This window comes from Henckelia pumila, chromosome 3 (assembly GCF_033568475.1).
Source record: "Henckelia pumila isolate YLH828 chromosome 3, ASM3356847v2, whole genome shotgun sequence".
NCBI classification, from domain to species: Eukaryota; Viridiplantae; Streptophyta; class Magnoliopsida; order Lamiales; family Gesneriaceae; genus Henckelia; species Henckelia pumila.
This window is the reverse complement of record NC_133122.1, coordinates 184351355-184372430: the sequence shown is the minus strand read 5'-3', so window position 1 is coordinate 184372430 and position 21076 is coordinate 184351355. Positions and strand designations below refer to the sequence as shown.

The following is a 21076-nucleotide window of genomic DNA, read 5'->3' as shown; positions in this document are numbered from 1 at the left end:
TAAAATTCTATAAATTGGATTCTTAAAAAAAAACTTCTATAAATTAATATATTTTTATGACTTTGACCTATTTGATAAATTAATAATTTCGATTAAGTAATAATAGAGATGTAATGGAGTCGAATCGAAACTTTTTAGCTCGAATCATTTATAAGTCGAGCTCGAGCTTTATTGAACGAGTATATTCATGGTTCGCGGGCTAATTCAAACTTTTATTGAGTCTAAACGTGTTTAATAAATATAAATTATAGATTTAAATATTCATTGAAAGCTAAATTTCATATTAAAAAAATATAATATTATTATTAAAATTTATAATTCTATTCTAATATAAATAAATAAATTTTTTATACATTTATCATAAATAAAAGTATTGTAAAATTTAAGATTGATTTATTTATCTTAACAAAATCCATCACATCATCCACATCCCACATCTCACATCCCCACACACATCTATATGGATTTATTTAATTAAATAACCTCCGTTTGACCATGATTTGGAAATATAACCTTTTCAATTTTTCCCTTTGTTTTCTTTTTGCATTTTTCTTTGTATTTTAAGGTCATTTTGCAAATCTTTTTTGAAGGAATGTCATAAATCAAAAAATTTGATTGATCAAGGTCATTTTTCAAATTCTCTCCATCAAATCTCATTAAATAAGTTTAAACGAGCTTTTATCAAATCGATTTTCGTATAAATTACGATCGACTTGGTTCGATTACACAATAAAATATAATAAATATTCGAAAGAATTTATATTTTTTATATTATTATTAATTATTAATTAAAAGAATATAATGTATACGCATGAACACGTGTCAATCGCTTATTGTGTTGTACAATACCTATAGGTCACCGCGCTGTTATACTATCATTATCACCTCTTCTATATAAGCCGTAGCAGTTGCTGCTTCTCTTAACACGCTGGCGTGTGCTTGAAGATTTTTTCCCTACCCTTTTCCTCCGCGCACACGTATATATATTCGGCGGCGGCCACCGGTGATCGAAGGTGCCGTTTCCGGAATCGTGCTGTCGTTTATTGGAAGGCGGAAGATGAAGGTTTTTGTGAAGACTTTGAAGGGAACCCACTTCGAGATCGAAGTGAAACCCGAAGATACCGTATGGATTTATATTCTTCCCTATCGGTCGCTCTGAGATACATAAATTAGTTCACACATGTTTGTCTGTGTGATTTCCGCTTGAATTCTTTTAGATTTTGTTATTGGGAGCAATTAGGGTTCTTAATTGGGACCTTTTCCGTTGTTAGTAAAGGAATTAGTGGCGTAGGTTTTTTTAATGGTTGTGAAGGGAATCGGAATTAATGTTCTTTTTTCTTTATACGAGTTAAGCTCTTTTTTTGCACTGGGATTTGTTTGTGTTTGAAAATTTTAGTTTCAATACGAAGATACCTACCTTGATTGTGCATTCTATGTGATGGGGATATATGTCTCGAGAATTCTATAAATCTTTCGGTTGAAAGGAGTAGTAAATCGTGTTTGATCAGAGGTGATCTTAACTCATGGCGTTTGAGATTGTATGTCCAAGGTGCTTATCCAGAGTTTACTACTTTGTCGGGGATACGGAATAAGCTGGTGGTAATTGCCCGAGTTGTGTTTGTTGCTTCTGCAGTGATTTAAAAGCAGCTCAATTTTTATCTATCTATTATAAGATGGGCATGATTTTATATGAGGATGGGCAAGAATGCTGTTACATTTATCAATAGAATTGTATTGTTTCAGATTTCAGATATGGATTTCCAATCTAATACCTTATAGCCATGAATTTGAACCCTTTTATTGCTTGTTGCAAAAAGTTTGTTGGATAATTTCTCATGGAATTATAATAAGGTGCTCCAGTTCCACGGGGTAAAATTAAACTGTAAATTTGGTAATGGTTTTTTATTTCTCTGTGTAGTAGACTAGTAGTAGTTGTCATTATCCGCTTTCTTGTGTATATTGTTTCTGGACTTCTGTCAATCCAGTTTGCACTTTTTTTAAAACGCATCACACTTAAAATCAAATATCAATAATTGCTAGCTATGGCCTTGCTGTCTTATATAGTGAATAAAAGATTTAATTTGGGACTCGGTAGAGTTTCTCGGTATCGCTGGTCTGTTTTTTTTTCCTTCCCCCTGTTTGGCCTGCATATTTAGTCCATATATTCTTATAGTTATTTGCTTGTCAGGTGGGGGATGTGAAGAAAAATATTGAGAAACTTCAGGGTTCTGACGTCTATCCAGCTTCTCAACAGATGCTTATTCATCAAGGAAAAGTTCTTAAGGATGACACTACACTGGAAGAGAACAAAATTGCTGAAAAAACTTTTATGGTAATTATGTTGACCAAGGTAATTGCTATTCTCTACTCTAGAGAAGTTCTATAGCTAATAATTAATTACTCCCCAAAGAAGTTATATGGCCAATGCTAAATTAACTCTTTTTAGTGTCTGTTGCCTGCAAAACCCAGACACTAAATGCAGTTTAACGCCAAAGAAAAAGCAATTTTTATCTATTATTGACCATATGTGCATGTGGAAATTTTGTAGAACAAGGCATCATCAAGTGGAGCTTCAACCACAACCACATCTGCTGCACCAGCAAGCACAGTGAGTTTATCCATCCCATTTTTGCTCTGTTTTGTTTTAGCGCAACTTAACAGACATTTTTGCATATTTTAAGTTAATATTTTCTCATGATGGATCTCTTTAGTCATCTGTATAGCGAGAAATTGCATCCTCTTCTAACTGCCAATTTTTCATGTGCTTGTGTATTTATTTTTTTGGTAGTATTTAAATGTTGAACTAATTATTCAAGTTCAAGTGGGGTGATCATGATGAGATATTCTAGAGATTTTGTCTCGACATGCATCCATGATTTGATCTTGGTAACAACCATTGGAGAAAATGAAGTCTGGAAACGGACATGCCTTGACATCATATGAAGATAACAAAAGGATCACCACCAAACATAAATTCAGAAAAGAAGTAGAAAACCCCAAAAAGTTTCAATTTCAATGAAAACCCTGCAGTAGGTCATAATTTTTTGAAGCATACAATATATGTTTCCCTCTCTGTCGGGGGAGTTATCACGACATTAAGTTATGTCGTGAACTTGTAATCAGTAAACCATGGTTATTCATCGAAGCTAACTGAAAATAATTTAATGCAACTCCGGAGCAAGCAGGTGCAGTTGGAATGAATGCATGGAAGGTAAAGATGATATATATAAAATAAGCATCACCAGAAAGGAAAAAAACCTAATGAATCTGTATCATGTAAGATCTCTAGTCAGCTCAAATGAACGGCTGTACTTGCTAAAATTTTGCAATATTTATATCTATGTTTTTCTTAAAGTTTTTGAGTGGTTTTGGCATCGGTCTCCTGTTCTAGAATTTACTTTCAAATTCGGGTACACAAAATGAGGATTTAGAATGTCAAATATGTTGACTAGTTGTTTGGTTAATCTCTCTCTTTGTAGGCCCAACCTGCAAGCAATACACCTCCTCTAACTCAGCCAATAGCAGCAGCTCCGACACCTGCATCTGCTGTTGCGCAGTGAGTCCATATTGTTCTTTTAGATTTCAGCTATTCACCAATAACAAATTATTTTATAATTCAAGAGTCCGACCAATAATGTCTGTTTCATGCTCTTGCAGTCCACAATCAGCTCCAGAACCCGCTCCTGTTCCTGCACCTGCCACTGCCACTGCTTTGGAGTAAACTGATCTGTTTATTACGTGTGATATTGGTTGGATATTAACTGTATTACAAAGAGACATTTTTCTTTTCAAGCAGCTCGATGACAGATGTCTATGGTCAAGCAGCTTCAAATCTAGTTGCTGGAAGTAACTTGGAGGGTACTGTTCAACAAATTCTTGATATGGGCGGTGGAAGTTGGGATAGAGACACAGTTGTTCGTGCGCTCCGTGCAGCTTTTAATAATCCAGAGAGGGCTGTTGAATATCTCTATTCTGTCAGTATTCTTGTTCATTTTACCCTGTTTCTTCCTCTTATTATGTTACATTTTTTGAGTATGTGGTGGGGGATTGTTGCGATTTCTATTTGCAATAAATGCAAAAAATGAGAGTGAGTTAAAATGTAATTACTACATTTCTGTGGTTTGCTTCAAATTAATATCCATCGCCTCTTATATCATGTTTATAATTTTTTGAGAAAAAATGTCACCTCAGGGTATTCCAGAGGTAGCAGAACTTGCTCCTGCAGCTCAACCGCCTTCTAGTGGGCTGCCTGTGAATCCTTCAGCTCAAGCTACGCAGCCAACTGTACCTCCAGTTGGACCTAATGCCAATCCTTTGGATCTTTTTCCTCAGGTAGTAATTTGTTACTCGTAAATTTCATATGATTTTCTTGGAGAGAACAAGAAAAAATATTATCTTAGAAAAACAGAAAGACTAGTAACTGTATCTTTCTGTTATTAGGGCCTCCCAAATGTGGCCTCAAATGCAAGTACCGGGAGCCTGGATTTTCTTCGCAACAGTCAGCAGGTACTGAAGTTGCTTTTCAAGCATTTTTCTATTAGAAATCGAGCAATGTTTTGATCTTGTTTTCTTTTTTTATTGTTCTCAGTTTCAAACACTGCGAGCCATGGTGCAAGCCAATCCTCAAATATTGCAGGTTCTTAAATTACACCATTTAATTATACTGGCTTGTAGATGCTAGTGCTCTAATATCAGGATTCTGATTGTATCTTTCCATGTGCACAGCCTATGCTTCAAGAGCTTGGAAAACAAAATCCACAACTAGTGAGAATGATCCAAGAGCATCAGGCTGACTTTCTGCGCCTCATTAATGAACCCGTCGAAGGGGATGGGTGAGGAAACTTGATTTAATTTACCTTTAACATTCTTTGCTTTAATATTTCAACCTGTCAAATGGGAAGGATGAGATTTAAATGTATCAGTACTATCTTTCTAATTCTCTTCTTAGCTCTAATTATGACATTTGATTTTTCTAGGAACATATTAGGACAATTGGCTGAAGCAATGCCACAGGCCATCACTGTCACACCGGAAGAGAGGGAAGCAATTGACCGGGTGAGTTTTTTCTTATTCAATTAGAGTTAATCCATCATATCACATGTTTGTTTGACGTAACCATTTAAATCCATCTCATAATTTGGTTGCTACACTTGGATTTCAATCCATTTTTTCTTACTACATACTTTTATCTTAAACTCGCATACTATTGCGGTTTAGCTTATATCTCCCTGTCATGCACTTCAGATCTTCTGTCGAAATTGTCAAGTGTTGTCTTGTATTTAGTTGAGTGACAACTCAGCAACAATGTACAACACGTGGTTCTCAGATAAGTATGGAATTTGAAATGAAACAAATTGCTGAACTGGAGAAGCTCAACGTTGGCTGATTTTCGTATTTCAGTTATAGTTGAATTGCAATAATTTTTCTGTTACCATGTAGCGACAGTGAATGGCTAACTTTTGTTAACATTACTTGCAGCTTGTAGCTATGGGCTTTGATCGGTCTTTGGTATTAGAAGTATTTTTTGCGTGCAACAAGAATGAGGAGTTGGCTGCTAACTACCTGTTAGACCATATGCATGAGTTTGATGAGTGAAATTTCTGCCCTCTCGTTTAACAACTCTTCTTGCAATTTGGATTTTATTTTATTTTTTGTTTAAATTTGAATGAATACAAAGATAGAGTTATCCTAACATTTATGGTATAAAATCTTATTTTGTTGCGCTTAACCACGCAGAGTCGATATTTTCTGTTTAGAAAACATATGCAATGAATTTAAAGATGTACACCATATCAATCGCTAACAAACAAAGGGAAAACACAGTTTACTCTTATTCACAGAAAGTTTAGGGTCGTAGATTTCACAGATTTGGATAAATATAATCTAATGTTTCGGCCCCGGTAAAAATTTTTGCCACCAACTTTTGACAATAAGTGTTATGGGTTCATTTTGGATCAACTCAAATGGCGTGAAGAAACTAGGTGTGGGCTTTTGGTATATCGTATTAAAAATATTGGTATGAATTCATACTGATATCGAAATTCTGAAATTTTGGTATGAAAAAAATTCATACTAATACCACGTAGATACCATAAAAAAATTTTATATACCAAAAAAATGTATATATATAAAAAAAAATTCGATATGGTATTTCAAAAAGTCGGTATTTTGTTTCGGTATTTCAGCCCTAGAAGAAACACTGATAAGCACAAAGAATGAATGAATGGTTCGGGAGACCATGTCATTGTTAGATAACATATACAAAATATAGAGAAAATACGATATTAAGAAATAAAAAAATATTAACTAGCCGAGAATATTGCCGCCTCCCTCAGCAAAACAACACATAAGACCAGAAACTCAAGCTTTGCTCACCAATCATCACCAAATTCGGTGATTTGAAACCCATTGGTTAAGGCAACTGATCAGGCTTGGACTGGCTGGTGTGCTCGACCGTGGAGGCAACCAAATAATCATTTGTCGACAATGAAAGCCTCTCTTGCCCACATTCAGCAGAATTGTCACGACCATTGTCTTCTCCAGATAGCTCATCATGCCTCGTTGCAATTTCGGTAGATTGAGGTTCGGACAAGCCTTGCATGTTACCATGAGAAGTTCCAGCGTTATGTCCATCAGATGGATCACTGCAGATTTCTTTAACTTCTATATCAATAGAATCTGATAAAAGCTGATTCTTCTCATTGCTGGGGGCCGTCATTGTGGTCTCGAATTCGCCTTGAACTTGATCAGACCGAATATTGCATAACTCTGGGCTATCTGAATTGCTGGGCTCGAGGTTATCACTCAATTGATAGGAATTGTAAGATTCATCATCTCCACTACTGCCATCTTCAGTAACACGGTGTTCTTCCATCTGATTGCTGTTTTCGGTTCCTTCATTAAGATCTTGATCTTCAGCAATGAGATTCTCCTTGTTGCCACAAGACGGAGAAGTTGAGCCTCCAATGCTACTATCTGAGCAAGTGGCGCCTCTTTCTTCCGTAGGAGCAGTTCCAGTTCTCGAGGCAGGAAATGACTGGAATGTATCCCAATCGTCATCTTCTTCGGCAGCACTGTTACTATCAGATTCCTCGGTGGAATCCTTTGGAGGGGCCAACTGAAGGGAACTGTTGGTTTCGTTTTGCTCTGTCTGAGAAGGTAACTTGATGACCAATGGTGGTCCAGAGGATTCAGCCGGTTTTGGGATGTGGTCTTGCATAACGGAAGCACGGATAATGTCCTGAAAGCATTGGATTGAAATCGGAACGCCAAATTTTAGTGCAGGAGATTGAAAAGAGAACTCGAATCTTGAATTCCCCAAAGCATGGAATTGAAATCAGAAAAAAATTTAAAATTTGAGATTCCAAACAAGATATTTAAGTACAATAATGCCTAGAAACTCAGTAAATTACCATGTCTCGGAATAAATAATACACAATATTTCGCGTACCAATGGACCAATATTTATAGATAAAGATAGATAAAGATGTCTTGAAGCTTAAGCCGAGTAGACTATGAAATTTACTCATTCACAGACCAAGAGAGCTCATAATATGAACAACAGTAGAAATGGCGAAAAGCACAAGGATATCGACAGTAATAACAACAAGAACAATTAGGAATCATATAAGCAAAGAAGGAAAACCGACGAAAGTAATGACTACAAACAAGTGAGAATGGTAACAATAACTATATGATGCAACTATCACAAATGTTTTGTTGCCCGCAAATCAATTGTACTACAGCCTGCATACTGTTTACTTTTACAGGACACTTCTCATTCATTGATCTAAGACGATTCTCATGCAAGATGAGTACAGGAGGCAAGCTACTCAGCACTTGGCACACTACACAACAAGCTCTAACTAAATTCAGAATTACTTCAATTGGCGCTATATTGTATAATAATCTAAGGTTCTCTTCACTAAATACACGTATCCCTTTTCAAACCTACATGAACTGATGATGCTAGGATTGCAACACTGTGGAGACAAAACCTAAGTCTTTTGACTCATTCCAGGAATACCATAGCCTGAATAATAAAGCAAGAAAAGAACCTGAAGCTTCTGTCTTTGTGTAGCGGGCATCGCCAATAGAATCTCCTTGACAAAAACTGCTGAAGCAGGAATTTGAGCAAGTTGTGAAACAATTTTTATAGATAAGCTTCGTAAATCATGAACTTCCTGCAATTAAAGTTAACTATTAGCTAATATAAAGATGAAAATAAATTTCAGCACGCAGTGTATGCCATTGGGATTACCTGAGACAGAGAAATATCTGATATTGAAAAAACTGTGAGAATAGCTTCCAAAAGCAGGTTTATTACACCCTTCTGATGATCACAACCCTTTGACATGGTATGCAGAAGTGTTAAGATTTTCAGACACTCTCCAGCAATAGCAATTGCTTCTCTTTTAACGAGATTCTGCAATCAAAATCAAATTGCTTGAACAAGAGGTGACGTCAAAATGAGATTAAGTTTTACCAAATGAAACTATTACCTCCAAGACATTCTGAATTATGATCAACAAATCTCCAACAAGCTCACCAACAAAAAAGATTAAGAAAGTGTTGGACGCTGCACCAATTCCTTTTTGTAATATGACTTTCACTACCTGCAGACCAACTGCTTGAATCTGCACATACAACGTCTTGTTTCATATTTAAAAGTGAATGCCTCAAAAATAAAAATAAAAATAATAAAAAAGTTGATCACCTGTATGTCAGAATCAGCAAGCATGGCCTGGATACATTGAATGCTGTGATGCAGCATTTTGTACAAAACAGGGCTACTTTCTTGGCTATCTCCAGGACCTTCACAAACAAAAGCTAGAGAAGCAAGTGAAAAAACTAGTTCCACCGAAAAGGCAAGCTTCAAGTACAGAACTTTGCGCAAGTGGGAGCTCTTATTGTCCAATTGATGAATTGCATCAATGCAATCCTTCGTGAACCTAGCTGTTGCACTTAGACAAGCTCTGGTTATAGATGCCAAGTGGGTAATGCCATCAGCCACAAGTTCAGATTTTTCTGCAATAAAAGAATAATCAATCCAATCCACTCTACATGTTACTCAATGAAAGGAAATGTGTCTCCAACATTCAAATTCTGATGGGGTTGATTCTTCTCAAATTTGAAATTTAACTTGAATTCTATTATATTTTTAAGCATGATCAACTACTGACATTTAAAGTCTAAACAATATTCAGCTTCACTAAGTAAAGGAATTATAATCTCAAGGTTGAACTTTGTAAAAAATTAAAGCCTGCAAATGAAAATATGCTAGATAGCATTTAATTATTACACAAACGACAAGGGACAACTAGCGAATTCACTTCTTTCCCTATTTTGAGAAACACACACCACAATTTTGAATCCCAAACTCTTTAATACATTATTTTATTTAAGTAATTTATAAATATAAACCATAAAATTTAAAAAAGAATAAAAAAACAAATTAAATATCGGAAACGAAATCACAAGATATAGTTGATATTTTTTTAAAACTATATAGTTTAAACAAACAATTTCTGGCAAATGGCTACAAGTAAAATAAAGAGATTAAAAAATTAGAAATTCTAAAGAAAAGACGTAGGTTTCGTTTGGACAAATATTTATAAAACGCAAGTGTTTTTTACAAAATTTTTATAAAATATTTTAAAAGTTGTTTTAAGAATAAATGTGTTTGGACAACAATTCCATAAAAACATTTTAACATTTTAAAAATAATGTGTTTTAAGTTCCATCATTGCCTTCCATTCTAGAAACATCTAAAAACATCTCTCAATTGTTCTTTAAAAACTATACTTGAAGAACACTTTTAAGAAATATTTAACAAAAATCTTGTCCAAACACATACTTTAAGTTTTTTTTCACTTATAAAATACTAAAAACATTTTTAAAGTACATGTCCAAATGGAACCATAACTTTTATTTAAACATATAATTTCTGGCTAATGACCACAAGTAGAATAAAGAGATTAAAAAAATATAAACTTTAAAAACATCATATTGCAGTGATCTTTTACCATGTTTTATTCAAGTAATTTATAAATGTAAACCAAAAAAAATTTTAGTTGCAAAAATCTTTTTTGAAAACACATAATTTCTAGCCAACTTCACAAACAAAGGGATTACGTATTAGAAAATAAAGAACTCAAAAAAAAGGCATACAATAATGATCTTTTACTATTTTTATTCAATTAATGTATAAATGTAAAACAAAAAAATGTTGTCTGCAAAATTTTTTTATTTAAACATATAAGTTCTAGCCTTATTTTTAAAAATAGTTAATGACATAAAGATAAAGTGAGATGACAAACCAAACAAACAATGCACAAAACTAATGAGGACATAAAAAAACAATTAAATTAATTAGGGCACCGAATGAAATTCATAATGCCTCCCTCCCTCCCTCCCTCTCTCTCTCTCTCTCTCACACACACACACGCACGCACATATATATACATACACACATAACATTTCTTTAAATAAGCCGGCAATTAACATTAGGATGCATCGGTGCTTGTGAAGTCAAGTCCTACAAACTCACCATATCCCTTTAGTAAAGAAATGATAAACTTGACAAAGTCAAATATTCTTGCAAGGTATAACTCAGCTGATGCTTCTCCAATGCACTTGAAACCAATCAAGAGAAAAGGCAACAATAGTTTTAACCGCATCTGCATAAACAAACAAGTGATAATGCTAGTAATCAAAGGAAATCCGAATTCAAGCACCACATTAGATTATATAATCCAATGCATCAACATTAAAGCAACAAATATTTACTCAAAGACTGTCATTGAACTAGCATAAATGATTTAACATACCTGAGGTTCAAAACGTTCCAATAGTGTGGAAGCTGTGATAAGCGGGACAGAAATAATGGTTTCCCAGCTTGATGAATAACAGGAATTAGTATCATCACTGAAACTAAAATAAATCAGATTTTCTATCAGCCATTGAATCTTCTGCAGCATCTCCAGGAGAAGAAATACAAGATTCAGGTACCTTAGTAAAATCTTGAAAAAAGAAGTCAAACAAAGTTCTGATGTCAAATATGCAAAGTTCTCTTCTTCAAGAAAATCTTTCGGGCATTTCTGAACAACCTGCTAAGGCCATTCAAATAAATGAGGAATTAAAACCAAAAGGTGCCTACAAATATACCCCACCACTGCAAAAACAACATTTTCTAGAGTATCCAGCTACCTCCTGTTTGTTCTCATAATAAGCTGTTAAACCTTCTAGACTCTAGTAAAGTTTTCAACTTGAAGGTAAAAGAGATTGACTAATGTGCTTAAGCACTTGCAACCACAACAATAAATTTCTCCTTACTCAAAACTCAAGGCATCAGAACCAGACACTAACTTCTCCCTGATGGCAAGAAAAGATAAGCCTACTTGAGATTATGCTCCCATGACAATATAATATGTATTCTCGTCACTTTGTTAACATGGTAAAAAGTCAAACTGGTATTAACTGTGTCCATTTTTGCATCTTTCGCGAGAGCTGTGTTAATTTACCAAAATAAAAAATAAAATAAATAATGAGATCCAATCATCACCTGCAAGAAGATAGAGAATCCAAGACTATCCCATGTATCTTCCCTGAAAATTAAGTATGAAAAGACCTGCATCCACATCACACCAGATAAATAAAGGTTTCGGCCTAGTGTGTTATTTATAATATGGTTTAATATGGACAGCCTTCCAGGAGAATATAAGAAGCAACAAAATAACCAGGTTCTGATATAACAGAAAACAGTTCACCCTATGATTCTGGCTTTTGTGATGCAGACACTCCGCATAAATAAAAAAGTTCAGAAAGTGAATCAAACTCTCACAAAGGCATGAAAATTCTTTAAATGTCTAACAATATGCAAGAATGTGCGCATAAAATATTAAAAAGTATAATTTTGTCATATTTTAAGATAAACTTGGCATCGATTGCATCATGCTGCCTATGTATCCAAAAATTAGATTGGGAATCACTGGATGCAAAAACTAGAAACAACCAAAGAGGATAATACAGTGTCCTGTTGTTTTTTGAACATATATACACTAGCCCACCTGACAACGATGGAAAAGTCTAAACAAGAGAAGAATTCTTATCAAAATGGGGATACTTATTGTTTGGGAGCAATAAATTGCTCTTGCTGAAGACGATCAAATCATGACTTTTGGGCTGCTACAAAGTTCAAAATATTTGAGTTGTACCGTTATCACTAACTATGTTTTTTTATAAAAGGGCAAGCACAAGATTTATTGTTCTTACAATCATGGTCACACATTACATTCTCAGCTTGGTACAATTATTAGGAAATTGATTGTTGGGGAACAACAATTGTCCCTAAACGATCATAACATAGTGTTTGGTTTATTGTACACATTAAAAGATTTAAATTGCACTATTATCATTGGTAAATGGTAAGCAAATCATCCTACAATAGGTATTAGAGCCAAGATCCACATGTCTGATTCCCATAACTTGCAAGGTAGTGTAATTATTGAGAGGTGCATTGTTGGGGATCGTTAGTTGCCCCTGTTAAGAGAATGTTTGAAACGTGACGCTTAGACTATATTACGGTTTAAAAGACCCAACATTTCCAGTTACACTATAGTACGGTTTAAAAGACTTAATTTTTTATATGTGGCAAATGCTCGATATAACAATTTATTAGATTTTCACATACTCGATTCCTATTAGTTGCAAGTTGGTGTATATATGAGAAGGAAATGGGGAGCGACGATTGCTCCATCTAGGAGAGTTGTTCAAACATAGTGCTTGGGCTGCTGCACAACATGAAATATTTAAGTTGTGCTGCGCACAACTCATAATTATAACATAGTTATGTCAAATTGTAGATGTGAGATGTCAGCTGGTGTAAAATAGAAATCGGGCATCTATGCACACCTCTAATAATTCTTTACAAGCATCCATGGTGAGAAATCCTGCTGCGAAAAATCTTTCAGTGATCATAAATTGAAACACGGGGAAGAATATGTCATATAGTTTCAAGCACTGAGAATTGGAACCATCAACTGGGATGTCATTTTTGAACTTGGATGTGACGCAACATACTGGTATTATATATTCACTAAGGGTAATATCTTGCTCCTGAAATAAAATCAGAAGTAAAAAACCCCATAGAAAATGAAATTCATCTTTTCTCAGCTCAACCATACTGTATCTGGAAATTGGATTATCTTTAGATTTTTCACTTGCTGCAGATCCGTTAACATTTGAATTTGCAGGCACCGCATCCAACACCAGTGCCTGAAGAATCATTGGCCAAGCCTCTTCTAAGCATGGTTGCAACTCGTTTGAAACAACTGATGTTTGAATCCCGTCAAGAAATGGTTTCCACTGTTGTCACAGAAACAAGGACAGTAAATTCAATAACAAGGGTTATAATATTTTTTCCTGCATTGCAGTAGACCTTTCTTCCAGAGAAGCACGTTGGAAAAGGAAAGAAAGAAACTCTCCAAATACTGAGCTTACATTTTCCAAATGTAGATGGAAGCGAACAAAGCAGTAGTCGTTTAAGAGCGAGAGCCAATATGTCCCTAGAATGCTAGAACTCTTTGAAAATAATGGAAGTAGTGCTAGATATTCATCAGGAATTTCATCACCTTGTTTCCTTAAGAAAGCAAACATATAGCATTTGAGAGATGCGTGAACAGTCAGCAGCCTTATTTTGATCTGAAATTTATTGAAAAAGAAAAGAAAATGAGCATCTAGCAGAGGCACCTTCACGTTAAATCATTAAAGATTTGCTTCCAAGTTCATGCAAAATCAATGGCATGAAGCTAAGGCTATTTTAAAAGTCAACTCTCACAAAGATAGAACAATAAAGATTTCTTGAATACAAGAATACCTTGCATGAGACCCATTCAGCATAGGATGGATAGTAAAGGCCATTAAAGTCATCCAAAGGACGTGCGATCAATGAAAATATTCTCTTGACAGCAACTTGATCTCGACTAATAATCCCACTTGTAAGCATCTGGACATTACACGCCACAGTATATAAATCAATACAAATGAATTCACTTCAGTAAACAATAGGAAAAATATGGCTGCAATTACACCTTCGTTGCTAGCTGCAGCCCGGCTTCAAGTAGGATTGGGCCTGACAATGAGTCCAATGCACTTCGGACTGCAGATACCAATTGGGCCTGGGTGAGTCAATTTTAATCAGTCAACCACTAACAAAGATGTATATTGCACCGTGGAATTAACCACTCTCAAACAACAATTTTCGTGGAAGACATATAATTACAAAATTGAGATTTATGTGGAAAATTTTGCATGGAAAACCAAAGTTAAACCTGATATTGTTCCAGAAGGACGTGGTCTGGAAGATCAGGGTCCAGAGATGCTGCAAACTAATAATCCACAAAAACAAATTAATTTCATGATAATAACCGTTGAGACACAGCATAAACTTGGCCGATGTAATTCTGAACTTAGAAAGAGCCACCTTTACCTATGAAAATAGGAGCATGACCACTCCAAAAGGGGCATAAACATGGTCAAACTTATTTTAAATTTACTTAAAATTACCCTTAGTAATGAAAATAGGAGCATGACCATTTAAGCAGAAAGAGGGGGGGGGGGGGGGGGGGGGGGGGGGGGGGGGGGGATGGGATGCAAACCAAGACATCAGGAATTTGAACTTGCAAACAAACAATGTCTTGTTCACTTGATTTTGAGAAGCACTGGATGACATTCATATCAGAAACAAGTGTGCAATCATATGGCCTCATTTGGAGACATTTAGCAGTGGAATATCAAACTGATTGGCGCCCTCAGGGTTGCCAAACTCCCGTCGCACAGCTAACTATGCAAATAAGCGGCGAATATCGTGCAACGAGTTACAGGGTGCAAATTACAGTAACATTAATCAATATCCACACGTTTTGGCCAAAATAAAGCTAGAGTCTTTTTCTCCAACTCAATCATTCTCCTCGAAGATTCAAACATTAAAAGCTTAAAATATCTTGCAAAATGCACCATGAAGTGTGTGCCTAGTTTAAATTAACCATCACACAGCAGATAGTCGGAGAAATGATAGAGAATTCTAAAGAATAACCTTGTCCATGACTGTGCACAGAAGTGACACACCAATTGGCTGCATTTTTTCAAGCTGAATGGTGCTTATCTGTAAAATTGATGCCGTGAATATAAAAAATCTAAGCCATTTAATATCCAGAAATTTTAAGCACAGTTATACAATGGTTTTACATCCAACACCTGGTAAGCAAGAGAAATGAGCTCTTGCAATTGAAGAACCAGCCAATCTCTGGAAAGAAGTCCTTTAGCAGTTTGCTGTCTTGCCAATAAGAGGTCAAAGTGAGCAGGATTTTCACCAACTGCTTGCGGAAGATGATTCAGGCACCTAATTCCAAGCGTGTTTAAGTGACAACCATCATATGAAATAACCATATAATTTTCTTGAAAAGTTAATACAAAGATACATCAGATGTCAGAGTGTAGCACCTTAGTTATGGTATATCAGTCAAAGGACGTGACATTATCACAAAGAAAAAAAGGTTGCTTTGTACAAAATGAGTAGAGCACCTCTAATTATGATAATATCAGTCATACAATGTAACATCATAAACAATGTAAAATTTCTTAACTTTTGTACATCATGTTGCAATCTTCGTTATTTATGTGTACAATACACTTTGTAAAATAATACTTAGAATTATACCATGTACAAAACCTAATACATTCCATGGACTTGGGATCTTTGTTTTTTTAAAAACCTAAAAGTTGCAACACTATTTGTTACAGGTGAATCACTGATTAAAATCAAGAGGAGAATACATCCACGCCCCCAAGGCTTGGTCCAACAGAATTAGGACGTAATTTTAAAATCAAATTCTATTGAGACCAAACTATAAGGATCATCGCACTTTCAATGTGATATATCATTCACTGGTTTGAAATGCTATAATTTTCTTCATTCTTGGAGCCTAATAATAGCGAAGCAGAATGCAACAACTAATCCTCTCGACTTCATTTACAGTTTCAAATTCAGAAAATGGACATCCCATCCTCTGAAACATACTAATGGGACTCTGTTCTGGGAAGAGGAATCATGAATCTAATTAAGTTTTTTGCTGACATTTGAAAACACTAGAAACAATTCAGTCAGGAAATGTCAAAAGGCTAACACTTGACAACAGATTTTCAATGCTATCACTACCTAATCATACCAACCTTTAATCGACTTGAAGCAAGAAAAATCAGCAAAAACAAACAGTAAGTGAATAAGATGAACGAAAATAGCTTAATCAATTAGATAAAAAGGCTGGGTCACATACTCAGCAGCAAAAACTCTTGTTCGATATCTGAGGTGTTTTTCTCTATTAAAGTTAAGACTGGTGTATTCCATAGCGTAACTTGGAATTGGCGAGTTTTTGGAGCTAGAGACCATGTTCTCATCATCTTCGCCGAAATTCAAGCTTTTCTCACCATCCAGCACAATTGAAGAATCATTCACCAAGTTGTTACTAGTGCTTGCATTACGTCTTGACGATGTAGAAAGTATCTAAATGAATTTGCTAAAAATTATTGTCTCATCACATATTTTTAAAAAAATTTCTATAGTTGGTTGTGTTAGGCATCCATCTGGTATCAGTACAAACAAACTGCATTAGCAGTATTCTAGTAGGTGAAACTAACCATGTTGCGGCATATCGACAGCCACTGGGATGATCTTGAAGGGCATGATGCATAAAGCAGTCTCATAATAGTGGTACGTGCTAACTGTCCAATCCTGTGAAAATGTAGAAGTGAGACAAATTTCTAAATTATGATAGTGTGACTATTAGAACAGAACCATGAAACTCAGAAAGCCTAGGTACACATCTCTGGGTGGCTATATTTCAATTGAGCCAAGAAAAAAGTTAATAATCACATTCCAATTACAAGAGTAAAATGGATACTGTTCTTCAGTCCTCAGCAATTTCAAGTTATTTTCTTATATACATGTTTAATTGAAAAGGCATAAAAGGATTCAAATCTATGTACAAGAAGAAGCATGCCATCCTCAAGAACAAAAAAAAACATTACGGTAGAGGTATCTCAATAAAGCCAAATAAATCATGAAAGATTCAGAGAAATATACAAAGGAAAAAATTCTAACCTCATTTCTATACAGGGAACCATAGCCTAAGGCATGAAAAACTTAATGCTTCAGTGCCCAATAATGAGCGACAAATATTAACCAACATATATATACATAGCACTCATCATGTGCACATATGTGTGCACCGGCTGACGTGGTGTTCACTTATTGGATGTAGAAGATGCCACATCAGCGGTGCACACATAAGTGCACAAGATGGGTGCTCACCATATCAAAACTCTATATATATATATATATATATTGGTAAGAAACAATATTATATTAATTGCAGACAAGTGATACACAATGCTTGATAAAACTTACTCTGTATCAGTTTCCTCATCCAGCATGTGGAACAAGGTTTCTTCTATTTGTTCATCGATGATCGAAACCTGTAACATGGTCATCAGCATATGCTACTAAATTGTTATTCAAACCTTGGAAAACATCATTTAAGCCTCACAGCATATTCTTTATTTCAATTTACAGCTTTTGTGGGCAAGGAAAGTGTATCCATATGATTAACTTCCCAAAATTTGGTAGCTATCAATTTGTAGATATGCTATTTTGTCAATGCCTTTACCAAAATCCTTTCAATGCTACTACAAGAACGAAGGTTCGAAAAAGCGAGGGGAAGAAGTGTGCATCTTTCCATTGCTTCAATGAAAAATGTAACAATGATGGTCATAAAAAAATAGTGTGTTACTAACCGGGTCTTTTTCAATGAGGTGTCGTAGAGTGGATAAAGCTAGATGTCTAAGAGTTGGCTGCCACAATGACATAAAGTCTTTTAGAAGCAGTATATGAGCCAATCAAACCCATTGAAGGAGCAATAAATTATTATTACTTGTCGAGATATCAGAGTTGGGAGGAGAGTTTGCACATGGCAATGCACGGAAACTGCCTGCGGTGCAAAAAGAACAAGCTGTTGTGTAAAGCGTACACTCCTGTCCAGATGATAAGAAAAGATGGAAATTAACAACTGTTTAGTTAAGATTCAGCACAGATAGTTCACAGCTCAATCAACTCCAAATAACAGTTTTAAATGACAACGGGACACTGACAAACAATAATGTTCAGATCCACTGGCAACAAACTATAATGTAGATTACATTATTTTTCATTTAAAAAACAAACATCATAGTAAATAAACGGTTGTGTAGACATACTCGAGGAGTGTTGCCGTTTCTTGGCAGGAGCTGATCTCTGCAATGGCCGACTATGCAAAAAACATCATTTAGGTGAAACTCAACAATCCAAGAGACAAAGTGGAAGGATACGTCTGAATAGAATAAATATACACCTTAAAAGGTATTGAAAATACACCAAAAAGGCAGTCAATTATTTTCCAAATAATTACTCTTAAGTCAAAATTCAAGTCTCGGGAATATGAAAAACACAAACCTTACAGCGCGAGAAGAAAATGCTATTGGGGGCAAGTTCAGGACCTATAACAGCAACAATAGCATTTACGAGGCAGCCCACAGCTTGCTGCAGGTCAACTAAACCACTCTCCTCTGACAGGAGGATCTCCATAGCAAGGCCAAGTGTTGTCTGCAGTAATAAAACACGGAAAAATCTGATGATTGTGATATAAATACAAACCCAATTGTCTCACATCCTAAAGATAACTTATAACACAAAATCAGCACTCTTGATTTTAACAGTTCCAATTGTAAGATTCCAAAGCAGAACACTATGTACACAAACAGTAGCTCGAGAACATCGAACATCACGTATACAACATTATCAAGAAGAGTCTGCATTCTATATGCCCATTACTTATAAAATTACTAAATCAATGACAAAATCATGAAAGCTTTGAGAAGCAAACACCTTTTGTGGATTTGGCTTCCTTATTTCCCATTTTAAAAAGCCTAACAGTGGAAACCAACTGCCCAATCAAAAACCAAAAAAAATTCAAAACCTATATGGAATGCTTAATTCAGGTCGGTCGTACAATACGGCTGAAGTAGAAATATTTACTGCATTGAATATAATTATATGGAAAAATCACTTTCAGCAATAAAACTTGCTTCCATTGGTCGAATGTATCATTCCAGTTTGAATGGATTTACTTAACATCTTGAGAGTGTTTAAACCTGAAGGAAGCAGAAAACTGTTTGTCCCATAAAACAAACATTTATAAGACAAGTTCACTTTAAAATCATTCATAAGGAGATCTCATAATCTATATGAATAATTTATTGTTTCCGGTCAAATTAGATTCAGAGAAATCATACATACAGCAGCATAAATATAAAAAAATAAAAACTAAAAATATGTTTAAGAAAGGTCTCCATGCACATTTATACCTGTACGTGTGTTACGTAAGACAAACCAGCAGCTTCAATGGTCAAAATAAGTGCATGCAACGACCAAATCTGTAAACTAGATACTGAACTTTTAGCAAGCGAAGAGACAACATTCACAGTGGTTGGGACTAAACTTGACAAGGCCATGCCTCCTGCACTGCAAACAATAATGAGGATATTCTCGGTTATTTTTAGCAGAGTGTATCACAAAGGTCTCTCATTAGCTCTATCTGAGTAGAAGACTTAATTATGGAAGTTGCTAAAGCAGAAGATACAAGAGATACAAATTGACTAACATCACTTATCAATTTACAATTCCAAAGAAAATGACATATACCTTTGGGCTTTGGTTAAGAATATGACAGTACATTTAAATTAAAGTTGAATAGGTCAAGGATTGTTACAGCAATCCCTCTGTTTCACTGTTTATCATTCCTTAACTGTGAAAGTTTCACATGTTCTAAATTTGAAATCAAAAGCAACTTTTTATAGAATTTCACCCATTTATTCACAATGAATGCAAGCACCATGGTGAAATTCTATAAAAAATTGCTTATGATTTCAAATTTAGAACATGTACAACGAATGCGAGCACCATGATGTTTGAGTTTCATAATATTTGATGCTATTGAAGTAAACTGGACATTCAATGATAAGGAGTTGAGAACCAGGTTAGGTTATAACCTAAGTATGATGAAAGTGTATATGATTATTATCCATTCTTCTGGGCCCGGAAGCAAGGAAAGCTTATGCAAACAGGAAAACACCAAGGACCTCTTTCAGACTTTCTAAATCTCTAACTACTTCAGGGTAAGTCGGTCAGTGGCACAGAGCATGTCCGCCCATGCAAATGCTGTTATATCTCCATCGAAAATTTCATAGTTACCTGCGATGAATGCAGCCAAGAGCTAGAGAAATTGATCCAGTATAGTTGGAATCTTCAACGCTGGTTACGTCACCAAGAAGTAGTTTCGTCTGTTCACAAAATCGAGTAAAAATCATGACATAGATGCTCCATGCGAAATATGAATGATCATGGCAGAAAAGTGTAAGGGGAAGGTGTAGAAAATATAGAAACAATGTATTGTAGAGAAAAATATTATTCTCATTGAACAATGAATGACGATACATACTAATTTATAAATCTGGATAAAAAGTTAAATTAAAAAAATAATCTATTCCTACTTTAAAATATAATTTACTCATATTACAAAGATTGAGAATCCTAGAAATTAAGGAAAAAGAATATTCAACACTCCCGCTCAAGCTGGGTAGTAAATGTTTATCATGCCCAGCTTGAACTGCAACTCATCAAAGGTACGTCGAGCAAGAGCTTTAGTCAGGATATCAACAATTTGTAAGCGACTCGGAACATACTGGAGATTGATTAATTTTTGCTCAATCATTTCACTGCTGAAGTGTCTGTCTACTCCAACATGTTTGATTCGATCGTGGTGCACTGGGTTTCTGGCAATTCTTATGGCGGCTTGATTGTCACACATCATATCTATCGGATGATTATCTTCCAATCTCAACTCAGTGAGCAACCTTTTTATCCACATTCCTTCAGATATCCCATTGGACAATGCACGATATTTTGCTTCTGCACTGCTACGAGCTA

General features: G+C 35.2%; 2 protein-coding genes across 4 annotated transcripts in view; one reads left to right on the top strand and one right to left on the bottom strand.

Annotated features, from left to right (window-relative positions):
• Window positions 1–915: 915 nt before the first annotated feature.
• On the top strand, window positions 916–5728 carry LOC140886099 (ubiquitin receptor RAD23c-like). The gene is made up of 12 exons (XM_073292603.1): window positions 916–1123; window positions 2189–2350; window positions 2549–2608; window positions 3480–3556; window positions 3658–3717; window positions 3797–3974; window positions 4192–4332; window positions 4441–4506; window positions 4589–4636; window positions 4726–4832; window positions 4977–5055; window positions 5479–5728. Exons 1-12 carry the CDS (start codon window positions 1058–1060, stop codon window positions 5593–5595), a joined length of 1161 nt encoding a protein of 386 aa, XP_073148704.1. The 5' UTR covers window positions 916–1057; the 3' UTR covers window positions 5596–5728.
• Window positions 5729–6151: 423 nt separating this feature from the next.
• The window catches only part of LOC140890920 (protein SWEETIE), a 46846-nt gene continuing 31921 nt past the window's right edge, over window positions 6152–21076 (bottom strand). For 2 of the 3 annotated variants that reach the window (XM_073299084.1, XM_073299087.1), the window contains exons 24-48: window positions 20342–20430; window positions 19456–19612; window positions 18545–18694; window positions 18310–18359; window positions 17988–18087; window positions 17851–17907; window positions 17465–17532; window positions 16696–16789; window positions 16335–16561; window positions 15256–15400; window positions 15095–15163; window positions 14331–14387; window positions 14091–14177; window positions 13877–14005; window positions 13501–13701; window positions 12913–13365; window positions 11564–11629; window positions 11011–11108; window positions 10830–10932; window positions 10550–10679; window positions 8717–9027; window positions 8502–8636; window positions 8261–8425; window positions 8058–8183; window positions 6152–7240 (exon numbers count right to left, since the gene is read on the bottom strand). In XM_073299084.1, the coding sequence (XP_073155185.1) occupies window positions 6413–7240; window positions 8058–8183; window positions 8261–8425; window positions 8502–8636; window positions 8717–9027; window positions 10550–10679; window positions 10830–10932; window positions 11011–11108; window positions 11564–11629; window positions 12913–13365; window positions 13501–13701; window positions 13877–14005; window positions 14091–14177; window positions 14331–14387; window positions 15095–15163; window positions 15256–15400; window positions 16335–16561; window positions 16696–16789; window positions 17465–17532; window positions 17851–17907; window positions 17988–18087; window positions 18310–18359; window positions 18545–18694; window positions 19456–19612; window positions 20342–20430 (4095 nt within the window). In that variant the 3' untranslated portion in view covers window positions 6152–6412. The remainder of the gene's footprint in view (window positions 7241–8057; window positions 8184–8260; window positions 8426–8501; window positions 8637–8716; window positions 9028–10549; window positions 10680–10829; window positions 10933–11010; window positions 11109–11563; window positions 11630–12912; window positions 13366–13500; window positions 13702–13876; window positions 14006–14090; window positions 14178–14330; window positions 14388–15094; window positions 15164–15255; window positions 15401–16334; window positions 16562–16695; window positions 16790–17464; window positions 17533–17850; window positions 17908–17987; window positions 18088–18309; window positions 18360–18544; window positions 18695–19455; window positions 19613–20341; window positions 20431–21076) is intronic. The other variant, XM_073299086.1, reaches the window with a different exon arrangement.